Consider the following 13,809-nt stretch of genomic DNA (forward strand, 5'->3'; position numbering starts at 1 on the left):
TCATTAATATTACAGAACTCCACACATCATCACCACCAACCATGAATTCAGTGTCATAGAAGAGAAAGGCACATCAGTAATCATATACAGCAGTCACTTTATTTTATAGATGGGTAAATAGATATCCAGAGAGGTTACACAACTTGTTCGAAGTTATACACCTAGAGTTTTCTATTGTTAATCCTGCTGCCTTTCCCACCTGCATACTTTGTTCTTTTGCAGAAGACTAAAAGTTTTGCTATGACAATATATACTGAAATATATATATCATAGATAGATAGATACACTCATCAAAATGATTCTCATCCCTCAAAGTACAGTTCAACTGTTACTTTACGGAAACCAACTCAATTCAAGAACTACTGTTCCTTCCTATATGTAGCCACAGGATTGCTAATATAGCACGTTTGCATTTTGCTTAAAGATGTTAATTGTTTTTTATCTATCTTATTCTAAGTCCTCTCTCTCTCTCTCTAAATACACACATTTTGACTTAGTCTTTATTACCTAAGCACCAAGGTCAGTAAATGTTTTTGTAAAGTAAATTAACAGATCACATTGCTTATAAAATAGGAACAGCTCAAAGTTAGAGGGAGAGCTACGTGGGAGGGGGGCAGGCAGGCTGAGCTTTCCCTGGTTGGAGGGGGCAGAATGCCATTTGGCCTGGGCCCAATTTAACCACTCCAAGGTCTTCTGTGCTATGCTTAGGCTACCTTCGAAAAAGTGGGGATAATGACAGCATGTAACTCACAGAGCTGTTACGAGGTTTACATGAGTTAACCTTTGCCTGGCACACAGAAAATCCAAGTGTTTGTTAAATGATAAATAAAATATTATTTTGGTGAGAATGACCCCAAGTAAGGTAATTTATGGTACATTTCTATATTTATGATTCCTAGAGAATTTTTCTAAAATTAGATTTCACCCAGTGCCCATCCCTCACGAATCAAAGTTACTAAATTATCCCAAAGCGGAAGGCTAGCTCATTCTCGCTAGCTTCCCAATGTTACACGGAAAAGACAAACGCTGTGTCTTGGAAGGCAGCACATTCAGGTGTTTTGTGTCAATCCACCCCTTACCTCACAAAAAGTCCCTCTGCTAGAGAATCCATGCCGCACAATGTTCCTTTGCAAGTCTTACTCCAACGCTTGCAGATTACTTTCACTTCTGCTGTTTAAAGCTGTAAAGGAAGTAATACTCTTACTCCTTAAAGAAAAGTTTGGAACTACCGTAAAATGAAAATTACCTGGAGTTTCACAGTCCAAACATAAGCACTGTCTACAATTTAATAGACTTAATACTTTTCTAAGCATAGGTATATTTTACCGATTTGTAACCATACTTTATAGCAAAAGCTCTTTCATGTTATTTCATCCTCTTAGTAAACATTCTCAATGGCTACATAAGTTAATTGGGGTTCCCTTGACCATTTCCTTATAGATAGTGTATTAGTTATCTAGTGCTGCTATAACAGAAATATCATAAGTGGATGGCTTTAACAAAAAGAAATTTATTCTCTCATAGTCTGGGAGGCTAGAAGTCTAAATTCAGAGTGCACCAGCTCTAAGAGAAGGCTTTCTTTCTCTGTTGGCTCTGGCAGCAGGTCTTTGTCATCAATCTTCCCTTGGTCTAGGAGCGTCTCAGCACAGGGACCCTGGGTCCAAAGGACGTGCTCTGCTCCCGGGACTGCTCTCTTGGTGGTATGAGGACCCCGTCTCTCTTGTGGCTTAAGACACAATTCAATCTTGTAGATTGAGTCCTGCTTCATTAACATAACTGCCACTATTCCCGTATCGTTAAGATCATAGAGATAGGATTTATAACATATAAGGAAAATCACATCAGATGACAAAATGGTAGACAATCACACAATACTGAGAATCATGGCATAGCCAAGTTGACAAATATTTTTGTGGGACACAATTCATTCCATAACAGACATTTAGATTGTTTCCAATTATTTTCCGTTACAAATAATTAGTTCTGTGATAAACCCCATTGAGCATAAAGCTTTTTCTACATTTATGATTATTTCCTTACAATAAATTCTCAGTAGAATTCATAGGTCAAAAGACACAAATATTTTAAGCCTCTTGGTGCATACTGTTAAATGGTTTCCCAAAGAGTTTATACTAATGTATTTCCCCTGGAGGTATACAAGTTCCTGTTTAACACACTCTCAATAACACTAAATATTTTGTTTCCTTTTATCCCAAAAGTATCATTGAGTCACTTTCCTCAAAACTGTACAGTTTTGTGGTGGCTTGCATGTTGCTGTGATGCTAGGAACTATGACCCTAGTATTACAACTACCAGCAGGGCAACCCATGATGGACAGGTTTCAGCAGAGCTTCTAGACTATGACTAGGAAGAAGAACCTGGCAGTTTACTTCTGAAAAAACTGGACAGTGAAAACCTTATGAACAGCAGTAGAACATTGACTGATACAGTGCTGGAAGAGGAGCCCCTCATGTTGGAAGGTACACAAAAATACGACCAGGAAACAGCTGCCTCCTCTAAGTAAAGTCAACCTTAATGATGTGGATGGAGTCAAGCCTTCAGGACCTTCATTTGCTGTTGTGGCAAGACTCAAAAGAAGAAATAGCTGCAAACATCCATTAATGATTAGAATGTGGAATGCAGGAAAATTGGAAGTTGTCAAAAATGAAAGGGAACACATAAACATCGATATCCTAGGCATTAAAAAAAATTCGTTGAATATCGCCATTTGAAACGATATAAACAGCGGCTATACACGTTAACCTCACAGGATGGAAAACACAGGAATCATATCAACTACATCTGTGGAAAGAGACGATGGAAAAGCTCAACATCATCAGTCAGAACAAGGCCAGGGGCCCTTCGAAACAGACCATCAATTGCTCACGTGCAAGTTGAAATTGAAGAAAATTTAAAAAGTCTGCAAGAGCCAAAATATGACCTTGAGTATATCCCAGCCGAATTTGGAAACAATCTCAGGAAAAGATTTGACACACTGAACACTAATAACCGAAGACAAGACAAGTTGTGGGATGACATCAAGGACATCGCACATGAAGAAGGTAAAAGGTCACTAAAAAGACAGGAAAGAAAGAAAAGACCAAAACGCTTGTGAGAAGACACTCTGAAACTGCTCTTGAACACAGAGTAGCTAAAGAAAATGGAAGACATGATGAAGTAAAAGAGCTGAACAGAAGGTTTCGAAGGATGGCTCAAGAAGACAAAGTAAACTATTATAATGAAATGTGCAAAGACCTGGAGTTAAAACACCAAAAGGGAAGAACACGCTCAGCATTTCTTAAGCTGAAAGAACTGAAGAAAAAATTCAAGCTTGAGCTACAATTCTGAGTGATTCTACAGGCAAAATATTAAACAACCCAGGAAGCATCAAAAGAAATGGAAGGAATATACAGAGTCACTGTGCCAGAAAGAATTGGTCAACATTCAGCTATTTCGGGGGTAACCACATATTCCAGAACCAATGGCTTTGAAGAAATAAGTCCAAGCTACACGGAAGGCTTTGACAAAAAACAAGGCTGCAGGAATTGACGAAATACCAATTAAGATGTTTCAACAAACAGATGCAGCGCTGGAGGTGCTCACTCATCTATGCCAAGAAATTTGGAAGATAGCTACCTGGTGAACAGACTGGAAGAGATCCATATTTGTACCCATTCTAAAGAAAAAGGATTCAACAGAATGCTAGAATTATCCAACAATATCATTAATATCACATGCAATAAATTTTGCTGAAGATAATTCAAAAAGTGTGGTAGAGTATCAACAGAGACCTGCCAGAAATTCAAGCCATATTCAGAAGAGGATGTGGGGGTTGTATCCTTTCATCATACTTACTCCATTTGTATGCTAAGCAAATAATTCGAACAAATGGACTACATGAATAAGAATACGGCATCAGGATTGGAGGAAGACTTACTAACAAGCTGCAATATGCAGATGACACAATCCTGCTTGCTGAAAGCGAGGACTTTAAGCACTTACTAACGAAGATCAAAGACTACAGCCTTCAGTATGGATTGCACCTCAACATAAAGAAAACAAAAATCCTCACAATTTGACCAATAAGTAACATAAAGATAAACAAACAACAGATTAAAGTGTTAAAGATTTCATTTTACTTGGATCCACAATCAACGCCCACGGAAGCGGCAGTCAAGAAATCAAATGACGTATCGCAACAGGCAAACCTGCTGCAAAAGACCTCCTTCAAATGTTGAAAAGCAAAGATGTCACTTTGAGGACTAAGGTGCGCCAGGCCCAAGCCATGATTATTTTCAGTGGGCTCATATAGGTGTGAAAGCAGGACAATGAACAAGGAAGACCAAAGAACTGAGGCATCTGAATTATGGTGTTGGTGAAGAATGCGGACTATACCATGGACTGCCAGAAGAATGAACAAATCTGTCTTATAATTAGGTTCCTAATTATAAAACTGCAAATAGTCTATATTTGACTCTACCAGTTCTAAGTTACACAGGAAGTCTTGAGAGGCTAGGGTAATTCTCCAGCAATGCGATGATGATACCTCTTAATCCAAACAGAAATGCAAAGATACACGCACATATACCCCTAAATTTCCTCATTTAAAACAGAGCTTTCTGACATCTCTTAATTTCTTGCTCATACCTAACATAAAATACTTCTTGCTATCAGTATTACATCTCATCTATGTGGAATCCAGTTCTCCTAAATTATAATTTTACTCTTATTTTTAAAATCAATAATTAGACAGAATTGTACGCCTATTTAAATTTGTATTCTTTGTTCAAGTTCAGATAAAAGCCCGATGTACACCGAGTAATGCAGGAGAAAGAGGCTGGATAAACGTTATTTTTTCACACTAGATCAGACTATTTCAAATCTTTAATAAAGGTGTATAAGAAAAGGGTACATGCTTTAGAATTTTAAGATTGTGATCAAAATATTCTTCCTTTACAGTTTCTATAAACCTCCCTATTTATTTTAATAAAGACAAACAGATAAGGAATTACTTCAGAGCATACAAACGATTGCTTTTTCTAGACAAAGCAATTCCCTCATTTCCGAATCGAAAGGCTCAGACTTGGATACCTCCCCTCTGAGCAGGTGCCCTTCAGTCAGCAGCTGTGTGCACAATCACCGTGTAGCTGACAAGAAGGGAGTAACCAGTAGATGATGGAGAGAAAGATCCTCTGGCAAAGAGGCAGAGGGGCTAGAAGGCTTCTGCTACGCAGTTACAGTGCTCAGTATGAAAAAGGCAAGGGTGGGGAAATCAATCAATACATCAGAAGGTATTGGATCCTGAATTAAGGGAGTTAAGAAAGGTTAGTAACTTTCCATTTCAGCCCGTTGAAAATACAACCTGAGAAGAATCTCTGTGACGAAAGGTTTTCCAGGAGAGAGGACCATCAACCCCAACATTTCCCAGGAGCTGAGCAGACCCGTGTGCCACACAGGCTCCTAGCGACAGCGACAGCCCACACAGGCTCCTAGCGACAGCGACAGCCCACACAGGTTCCTAGCGACAGCGACAGCAGCAGCAGCAGCGCTTTACAGCCTCTGGTAGGGAGGAAGACAAAAGCGCCTCCTAGCAACCGACAGGAGGCAGCCAGCCTGAAATGTTACCACTGTGCTTTTAAAGATGATTCTAGAAGAGACTGAAAGAAACCTTTAAAATCAGACTGATATGTGAGAAAGGGTCAATCTAGTTTTCTCCGGTGTATTCATTACAATTGACCTTCCTTGTCAGCTGGAAACTGAAAATTCACTGAGGGGCTGCTCTTGCCCAGGAACTTCCTCTGGTTCTGGCTGATTACTTCAGAGCAAGCTAAAATTCAGTGTCAGTTACGGCACATTTTATCCATCAACTAAAGTGATTTCATCTGCAGGCTGTTTTCCTCGTTGAAAATAAGGTATTGCTGTCATATCTTGATACACAGGAAAAATGTCTGCCTTACTGTTCCCTCCGAAGTCTCACTTTTCTTATCTATTGAAATTATAACACTTTTTTTAGTTGTAAAAGGTTATTCCTCCATTTTCAAGGCTGTAGTAACTTATTCCCATAAAAGTAGGCTCAGGTCTCGTTTATATTTTTTAATTACTCATTTAAACATTTATCTTGTGCCACGCGTCACCTCCTTAAATTGTATTAAGAAAATTTTTAAATCTACTAAAATTGTCTTTACTGAGCCATCTGACCAAGTCAAAGCCTCTAATTTGCCAACAAGTTTACATTTTAATGTGTGAGTGGATGTCCCATGAACTTTCTACCCGTGTCAATTCTGGCACTCAAGAATTACCCAATGCCAGGCAGAAAATGTGAGCAACAGTGTAAAAAACATTAAGAACTAAGTTCATGGTTTGTCAATGTCTACTAGCTTGAAAACAAAATAATACCCTTGGTATCTTTCAGGAGAGTTCAGTTATTGAGAGCTTTTCTTAAAACTAATACAGGGTTTTGCAATCTTGGCACTATTGACTGGATAATTATTTGTTGTGGGGAGCTGCTGTGTATATTGTAGGATCTTTAGTGGCGCCCCTGGCCTTTACCCACTAGATGCTGGTAGCAGCCCTCCTCCCATCCCGGCCCATTGTGACAACTAAAAATGTCTCCAGATGTGGCCAGATGTCTGGAGGAGAGGGTGAGGAGAGCAAAACAGATTGTTCCGGGGAGGAAAAATAAGACCACCCTGGTATTACATAGCATATACGAACACAAACAAAACATTGGTCGACAAGAAAGCAAAACAACATAAAATACCTCATCTAGATTTCTATCAATATCAAAAGTAAGTTCAGAGGCAGTACAGCATTGGTAATTAAGAAACTTTGAAAACACTCTTCAGGGTACATAGGTCTGCTTTGACACACAGCAGCTGTTTGACCTTGTGGGAAATTAATTAACATCTTTGTGCCTCAGTTTCCTCATCTGAAAACTAGGGAAAATGATGGTACCTACTTCATAATTATTGTGAGAACTAAATTTTTTTTGATCTGTAACAAAACCGCACCTGGCACATAGTAAGCAATATGAGAATGTATCTATCACTACTATCATCATCTTCATTTAACTCTGTTTAGGTTTCCAGCAAAATTAATCCACTTTTTGTCCAATTCTCTATCTTGAGGAAAAATGCTATTGTATAAAAAGAAATGCTAATCATGATATTTAAGAAATGAGACCAAAAAATATTTTTCAGATATATCACACATGGCACAAATGCCAGCGTAGTATGCACATTGTCTGATATCTTGTATTTTCCATATCAGGAGCCCTGGTGGCGCAGTGGTTGAAGCACTTGGTTGCTAACCAAAAGGTTGGTGGTTCAAACCCACTAGCCTCTCCAAGGCAGAAAGACGTGGCGGTCTGCTTCCATAAAGATTACAGCTTTGGTAACCCTGTGGGGCAGTTCTACTCTGTTCTATAGAGGAGTCACTATGAATTGGAATTGACTCAACGGCAATGGGTTTATTTTTCATATCAGCACGTGTGTGTCTGTGTTATTCTTTAAACTGGACGTATGCTATTCTGTGAATATATTGTGCCTCATTTAACCAGACCATTATGGATGAGCACTTTAGTTATCTCTGGGGTTTTTTGTCTTATTTGTTTTACTTTATTTTTGCTATTACAAAAATGCTGTACTGAACAACCTTGAATACGCAATTTGGCGATGTTTTGGTAGCTATTTAAAAAGGCTGGATTTGCTACATCAGCGTTGAATTCAAGGTACTCCAGAAGATCATGGGTCTGTTAACTAGCAAGCTCTTGACACTGCTAGTTATCACTTCCACTAGATTTCACCAGAATTCTAAAAAACTCTTCAAAGTTCAGATGTGTGATGTAATGGTCACATATAAGAATTCCAGAACTCACTTTAAGGCTTAAAAAATAATGGAGGGGACACTTTCTAGAAATAATCAAAGACGTTTTGTAATGGGAACTCCCTAGAACCAAAATTTTAACTACTGTTGACCTGATTACACCGGCAGACAAGCAGCAACAACCATTCTTGGTGGTCTGTAAAGTGGTATAGCAAGTGTGCTGGGGCCTCAGCACCCTGGAGGTCTTTAGCTCTCATATGCTAGTCAGCTCCAGGTAGATAAGAATGGCTGGAGGTTAGATTAAAAAAAAAAAAAGAACAGGTGTGCCAATATTCTTATTAATGGTGTTAAGAATTAATATATTACTTGGTATTCTAAATCTCCACTAATTTCTTTCTACTATGTCCCGTTGCTTCCATTGCCAGAAGAATGAACAAACCTGTCTTATAATTATGTTTCTAATTATAAGACTGCCAATAGTCTATATTTGACGTTACCAAACCTGTTGCCATCAAATGAATTCCAACTCATAGAGACCCCACGTGTTACACAGCAGAACTGAGCTACATAGGGTTTTCTTGGCTGCAATCTTTACGTAAGCAGATTGCCAGGCCCTTCTTCTGTGGTGCCCCTGGATGGGTTTGAATCACCAACCCTTCCGTTACTAGTCGAGTGCAAACCGTTTGTACCACCCGGAGAGATGTTTCACATTATATAAGCTTGGTGTACACTTAAGATTTGGATTAGTTAACATGCACTCAGACACACAGAGGCACACTGAGAAACAAAGCTACTTACATGATCTTACTGATCAGAGTAAATGATACCGTAAAAATAATCCTGCCACCTTAATACTTCAGAGTATGTTATTCATATTAATCTGTGTTAAGAGGATCTCTGTATTCAACAAAATAATTCAGAACTGTCAGGTCCCAGATCCTATACTGAGTACTAAAGTGAATAATAATTAATGCCTATCTAAATGACCTCCCAAGGTTAAAGATTCTTGGAAAAGCAGTCTCCAAACTTTTTGATCACATATCCCTAAAGCAGTAAAAAATCTGAGAACACACTGAAAATACGTTAATATAAATTCATTAGGAATTATATGCAGGTACTACTACACTAATATATACATTGTAACTCATCCAAAAAATAAAATAAAAAAAGAATGAGATAAAAATAAGTATAAAGAAAGGGTTTAATACCGGTTCCCGGTTTTACAGGTCCCCTGAGGTGTGCGTACTACACTGTGGACACCGCTATCTTAGGAAACAGTTTCACGTTTGTTTGAAAGTTTACAGAGCAAATTATTTTCTCATTAGACAATTAATACACAAATTGTTTTGTGACATACAGTTTTATATTTTAAACTCAGGAAATAGCTATCTACCCATTTCATGAACTTAATAATAATATCTGTTTTCTGAAAGACTAGAAATTTAAAAATGATATATCCGAATGACCTTGCTTTGTGCAAAGGAGGACATCAATACATAGTGCTTACAATTAAAAAGTTACTAGATCTTGACTTAAAATAAAGGTGTGTTGCTTTTATCTTTACTTACCTGCAAAAGTACAAATCTGGATTCAGAAACAGGTAGGTAATGCTTGTGTTTAAAAAAGAAAAATAAAAAAGGTGTACCCATATTATCCATACCTCCTACGCTTAACCTGGAGTCAAATTCTGTGATATGCATAGAAAGAAAAATCAGGAACTACTGAACAAGTGAGAAAGTTAAATTTATGGTTTGGCAAGTCATTTCAGGATTAGCTGAATCTTAATAGTTGAGAAAGAAAACAGGAAGAATAATAATTATAAAGGCAGAATTAATTTTGGTTTATTTAGTTTCTCTGGCATTTTGACAGAAGTACCATTTCTGAAAAATGGGAGTGGAATTAATTGTACAGATTTTGTTTTCTGGCTCTGCATAAAGAATAAAATCAGTTTAATATTAGTATTCGAATTGTTTTAGCAATAGTGGGGACATGGTGCCTGAAAGACCCCGTGCCTAAACCTCTGACAATTTTCTACCACTCAATTTTCTGCAGTGAATATTTGGGACCTGCGCCAATGGAGGAGCCCTGGTAGTGCAGTGGTTAAGAGCTTAGCTCCCGCTCCTTGGAAACTCTACAGGGCAGTTCTACTGGGTCCTATAGGATCACTATGAGTCAAAATCGACTCGATGGCAACAGGCTTGGGCCAATGGAATGTTTGCTCTATCAGCTGTTTGTGCCTAATGAATAATCTCCCAGTTTTAGATCTGGCCTTATGTCCCACCTAGATTATATATCTCACAAGGTTGGGATTTTTTTTTCCTTTTTTAAAATCCTTCTGCTGTATCTCCAGTGCCTAGAACTGTATCTGGTACGCTTTAAGCACTTGGTTTTATTTAAGGAGTGAAGCTACCCACCCTCCTGCACTGCTCGAGGCCTCAAAAGGCAGAAGTACTAATGAGGAAGCCTGTGTGTGCAGAGATTGCCCTCTCACTCTAGAGTCCTAGCGAAGCCAGGAGGTAGCCCTTATGTACAAGACTTGGCCATGGCGTGAAGACAGCACCCGTGGCTACTTCTCTCTCCCATTTGCTGGTCCCTCCACATTTCCCCAACCTCTAAATACTTACGTGCCCTAGCGTTCAGCGCTTGGACGTATCTTTTCTATCCACGCTGACTCCTTAACATTTAGTCTCAAGGCTTTAAATTTCTATCTCCAGCCTTGGGCTCCCCCTTAACTACAAATAATTCATCTCCTGGCTACCTAAAACATTTCAACATAACTAAAACTGAGCTCTGGATATCTCACCTTCCCATGAAACAGCTGAAGCAGAGACACCTGGCCAGGTCGAACCTAGATGAGACTAACTGCAGCCAACCCACAGGCTCGTGACCAAGGAATAAAAGCTCATTGTTTTAACCCTAAATCTAAGGTGGTTTGGTATGCAGCAAAAAACTGATTATAATGCTCTGTGCTACCTGAAATTGCAACATCCCATCCCCACTCCGTATCTGCTATCCTATTGTCCTTCTCTCCCTCATTTTTCCTCCATAGCACTTATTACTAACATCTGTACATTTTACTTACATATCCCCCATTAAAATGAAAGTTCTCTTTGGGAAGAAGGAAACTCTGGTGGCATAGTGGTTATGTGCTACGGCTGCTAACCAAAGGGTCGCAGTTCAAATCCGCCAGGCATTCCTTGGAAACTCTGTGGGGCAGTCCTACTCTGTCCTATAGGGTCACTATGAGTCGGAATCGACTCGACAGCACTGGGTTTGGGTACTGGGTATTTGGGAAGAAAGTTTTGTCTATTTTGACTGACTGCTGTATCCTCAGAGCCTAGAAATGTACTTAGTTCTCAAGCACTATGGTAAATGAACAAATAGACAACTAAGCTTGTGTTCACATCCCTGGTATAATTCCCATATTGCAGCATTCAGTCTTCTACAAACACAATTCTATCAAAACTACAACTCACATCCTCATTCAGTCCAAATCATCAAATACGACTTCAGCATTTTATTATTCAGCATTGAAGGTAATAGGTCCCTGGGTGGTACAAGTGATTTGTGCTTAACTACTAACCTAAAGGCTGGTGGTTTGAATCCACCCAGCAGCACCGTGGAAGAAAGTCCTAGTGACTGGCTCTAAAGATTACAGCCAAGAAAACCCTACGGAGCAGTTCCTCATGGGGCCACCATGAGACAGAATAAACTGACAGTAACAGGTCTGGCTGTTTGGCTTATTGAAGCTAATACATTCATTTTAGGTTTCTCCAGCAGAAATAAGGTACTAAATCAAAAACCAAGCCCACTGCCACCGAAGACAACCCTATACTTGAGTTGTAAAAACCTGAGCAAGTTTTTTGTTTTTAACATCCATAAGCCTATTTCCTGAAGTATAAAGTAGGGTAAATATCTGGCACAAGCCAAATAAAGTACAACCCATTGCCGTGGAGTCCATTTTGACTCATAGCAACCTATGCTTTATTTATAGACATTAATAAAAATTTACAGGAAAGAGGGATTTTACACTAAGCCTTTAAGAATGACGGATTTGGGACTTCCTATTATACCTTTTTTTTTTCTTTTTTTTTTTTTTTTATTATACCTTAAGAAAAATCACATGCTTCTATATAGCATTCTCCTTTCTCTTAGTAACACCTACTCTGGTTTGTCCATTTCCCCCAATAGGCTTTAAGCTCCTTGAAAAAGAACTATGTCTGGAACTCAGTAAATATATGATGAATGAATAAATATTAGCATTTTAAAAATATAATTACCTGACTGGTTAAAATGATTACCCATGTTTTTATGCAAATAACGCGTTCCTTCTACGTTTGTTTGCCAACTGATCTCTCTTCCCTGAGGTATTTTCATAAATAGGCTGTGCTAATTCTTTTTACATCAACATGTAAAAATTGGCATAGCTGCACTTACGAAAGTACCTCACAGAGGGAGGGAGCAGTTGGCAAAAAAATGTAGGAGGCATGCTTTATTTGCAGAAAAATACAGTATTATTTTATTAACAAAGTAAAATGCAGATGCTCGCTACATCTACTTCCTAAAAAAAATTGGTGGACATAAAAAAAAAAAACTAGAAACAAAGAAAAATCCATGTAATGGATGGAATTAATAAAGATAAAAGTAAAACTGCTTACTGTAAACAAAAAAAAATAAGTAAACCAAAGTTCGTTCTTGAAAAGTTGAATAAAATAGAAAGTCCAACTAAAAAAAGGAATAGATATTATTAAAATGAAAAAGGAAATTTAAAACTACAAATAAGAAAGAAAAAGACTGACTGGAATACCGAATGCAAGTTGTATCGATAAATTTTTAAATCTAAACAACTGGTTTGCTAAAAAATATATATTTCCAAAATAAACTCAAGGTGGAAAAAAATTAACAGAACTTTAACCATATTTGAAATTCAAATATTTGCTGAAGATATACCACTAAATAAGGTACCAAGCTTGATGATTTTATCGGCCAGCTGCCTATAGCCAAGTACCAGATGACTCCTGTGTAATCTGATTATCCCATAACAGAAAAAAGATTGAAATGCTTCAAATTCATTTTTCAAAAGTAACATATAACCCACATTCCAAAACAGACAATACAAAAAAATTTATTGAAAACTCTCACTTATGAACATTCTTATAAAATTCTTAATAAAATATCAGCAAATCAACACCTGTGGCACACCATATATAGGGTTTGTTAATACTTCCTTGTTGAGCTTGGGCAAATCACTTCTCTCTGTCTCAGTTTTTCCATCTGTAAAATGGAGATCATAATAGTACCTACTGCATGAAGTTGTTAAGAAGATTAAATGGGTAAGTATAAAGTCCTTAGACTAGTGCTTGGCATTTGGCAAATGTTCAGTGTTAGCTATTATTATTATCCCAAGAACAAACAGACAAAAAAAAACACCCAACCTAATCCATTCCATTAATATTTTATAGAGAAAAATAAGATTTTTGATAAAAATTTGATAAATTTTTAGCAGACATTTTTGACAAATATTTAAATACAGCAGGCCTAGAAGGCAGTCTTTTAAACATAATAAAGAATATTTATCACAAGCCATTAGCACAAATTATATTAAATGTTAAAATACTGAAGATATCCCTATTAAATTAAGCAATAATACAAACATGCTCAATATCACCATGATTAGATACTAGACATTATACTATTGCAATAAATACAACCAAAACCAAACCCAGCGCCATCGAGTTGATTCCGACTCATAAATACAACAGATATGAAACAGGGGATGAAACTATTATTTGCAGATAATATATAGTTTTTATAGTTAGAACTCTGAGAGTAAGCGAAGCTCTATTACAATTAATGAGAGTTCAGTTGATAAACCGGAGAACCAAAAAAAAAAAAAAAAAACCAAATCCACTGCCACCGCCGAGTCAATTCCGACTCATAGCGACCCAGTAGAACTGCCCTCCCCCCCCACAGGCTTTCCAAGGA

General features: G+C 37.8%; 1 protein-coding gene across 7 annotated transcripts in view; it reads right to left on the reverse strand.

Annotated features, from left to right (window-relative positions):
* The window catches only part of DZIP3 (DAZ interacting zinc finger protein 3), a 290,858-nt gene that overhangs the window by 274,018 nt on the left and 3,031 nt on the right, over window positions 1–13,809 (reverse strand). For 6 of the 7 annotated variants that reach the window (XR_010318680.1, XR_010318681.1, XM_064273000.1 and 3 more), the window contains one exon: window positions 1,080–1,180. Coding sequence is in view for 3 of the 7 variants with exons in the window: in XM_064273000.1 (XP_064129070.1) it covers window positions 1,080–1,111 (32 nt within the window). In the remaining 4 variants the exon portion in view is untranslated. Of the gene's footprint in view, window positions 1–1,079; window positions 1,181–13,809 lie in introns of those variants that run through there. The other variant, XM_064273002.1, reaches the window with a different exon arrangement.

Source organism: Loxodonta africana, chromosome 20 (assembly GCF_030014295.1).
Source record: "Loxodonta africana isolate mLoxAfr1 chromosome 20, mLoxAfr1.hap2, whole genome shotgun sequence".
Classification (NCBI taxonomy): Eukaryota; Metazoa; Chordata; class Mammalia; order Proboscidea; family Elephantidae; genus Loxodonta; species Loxodonta africana.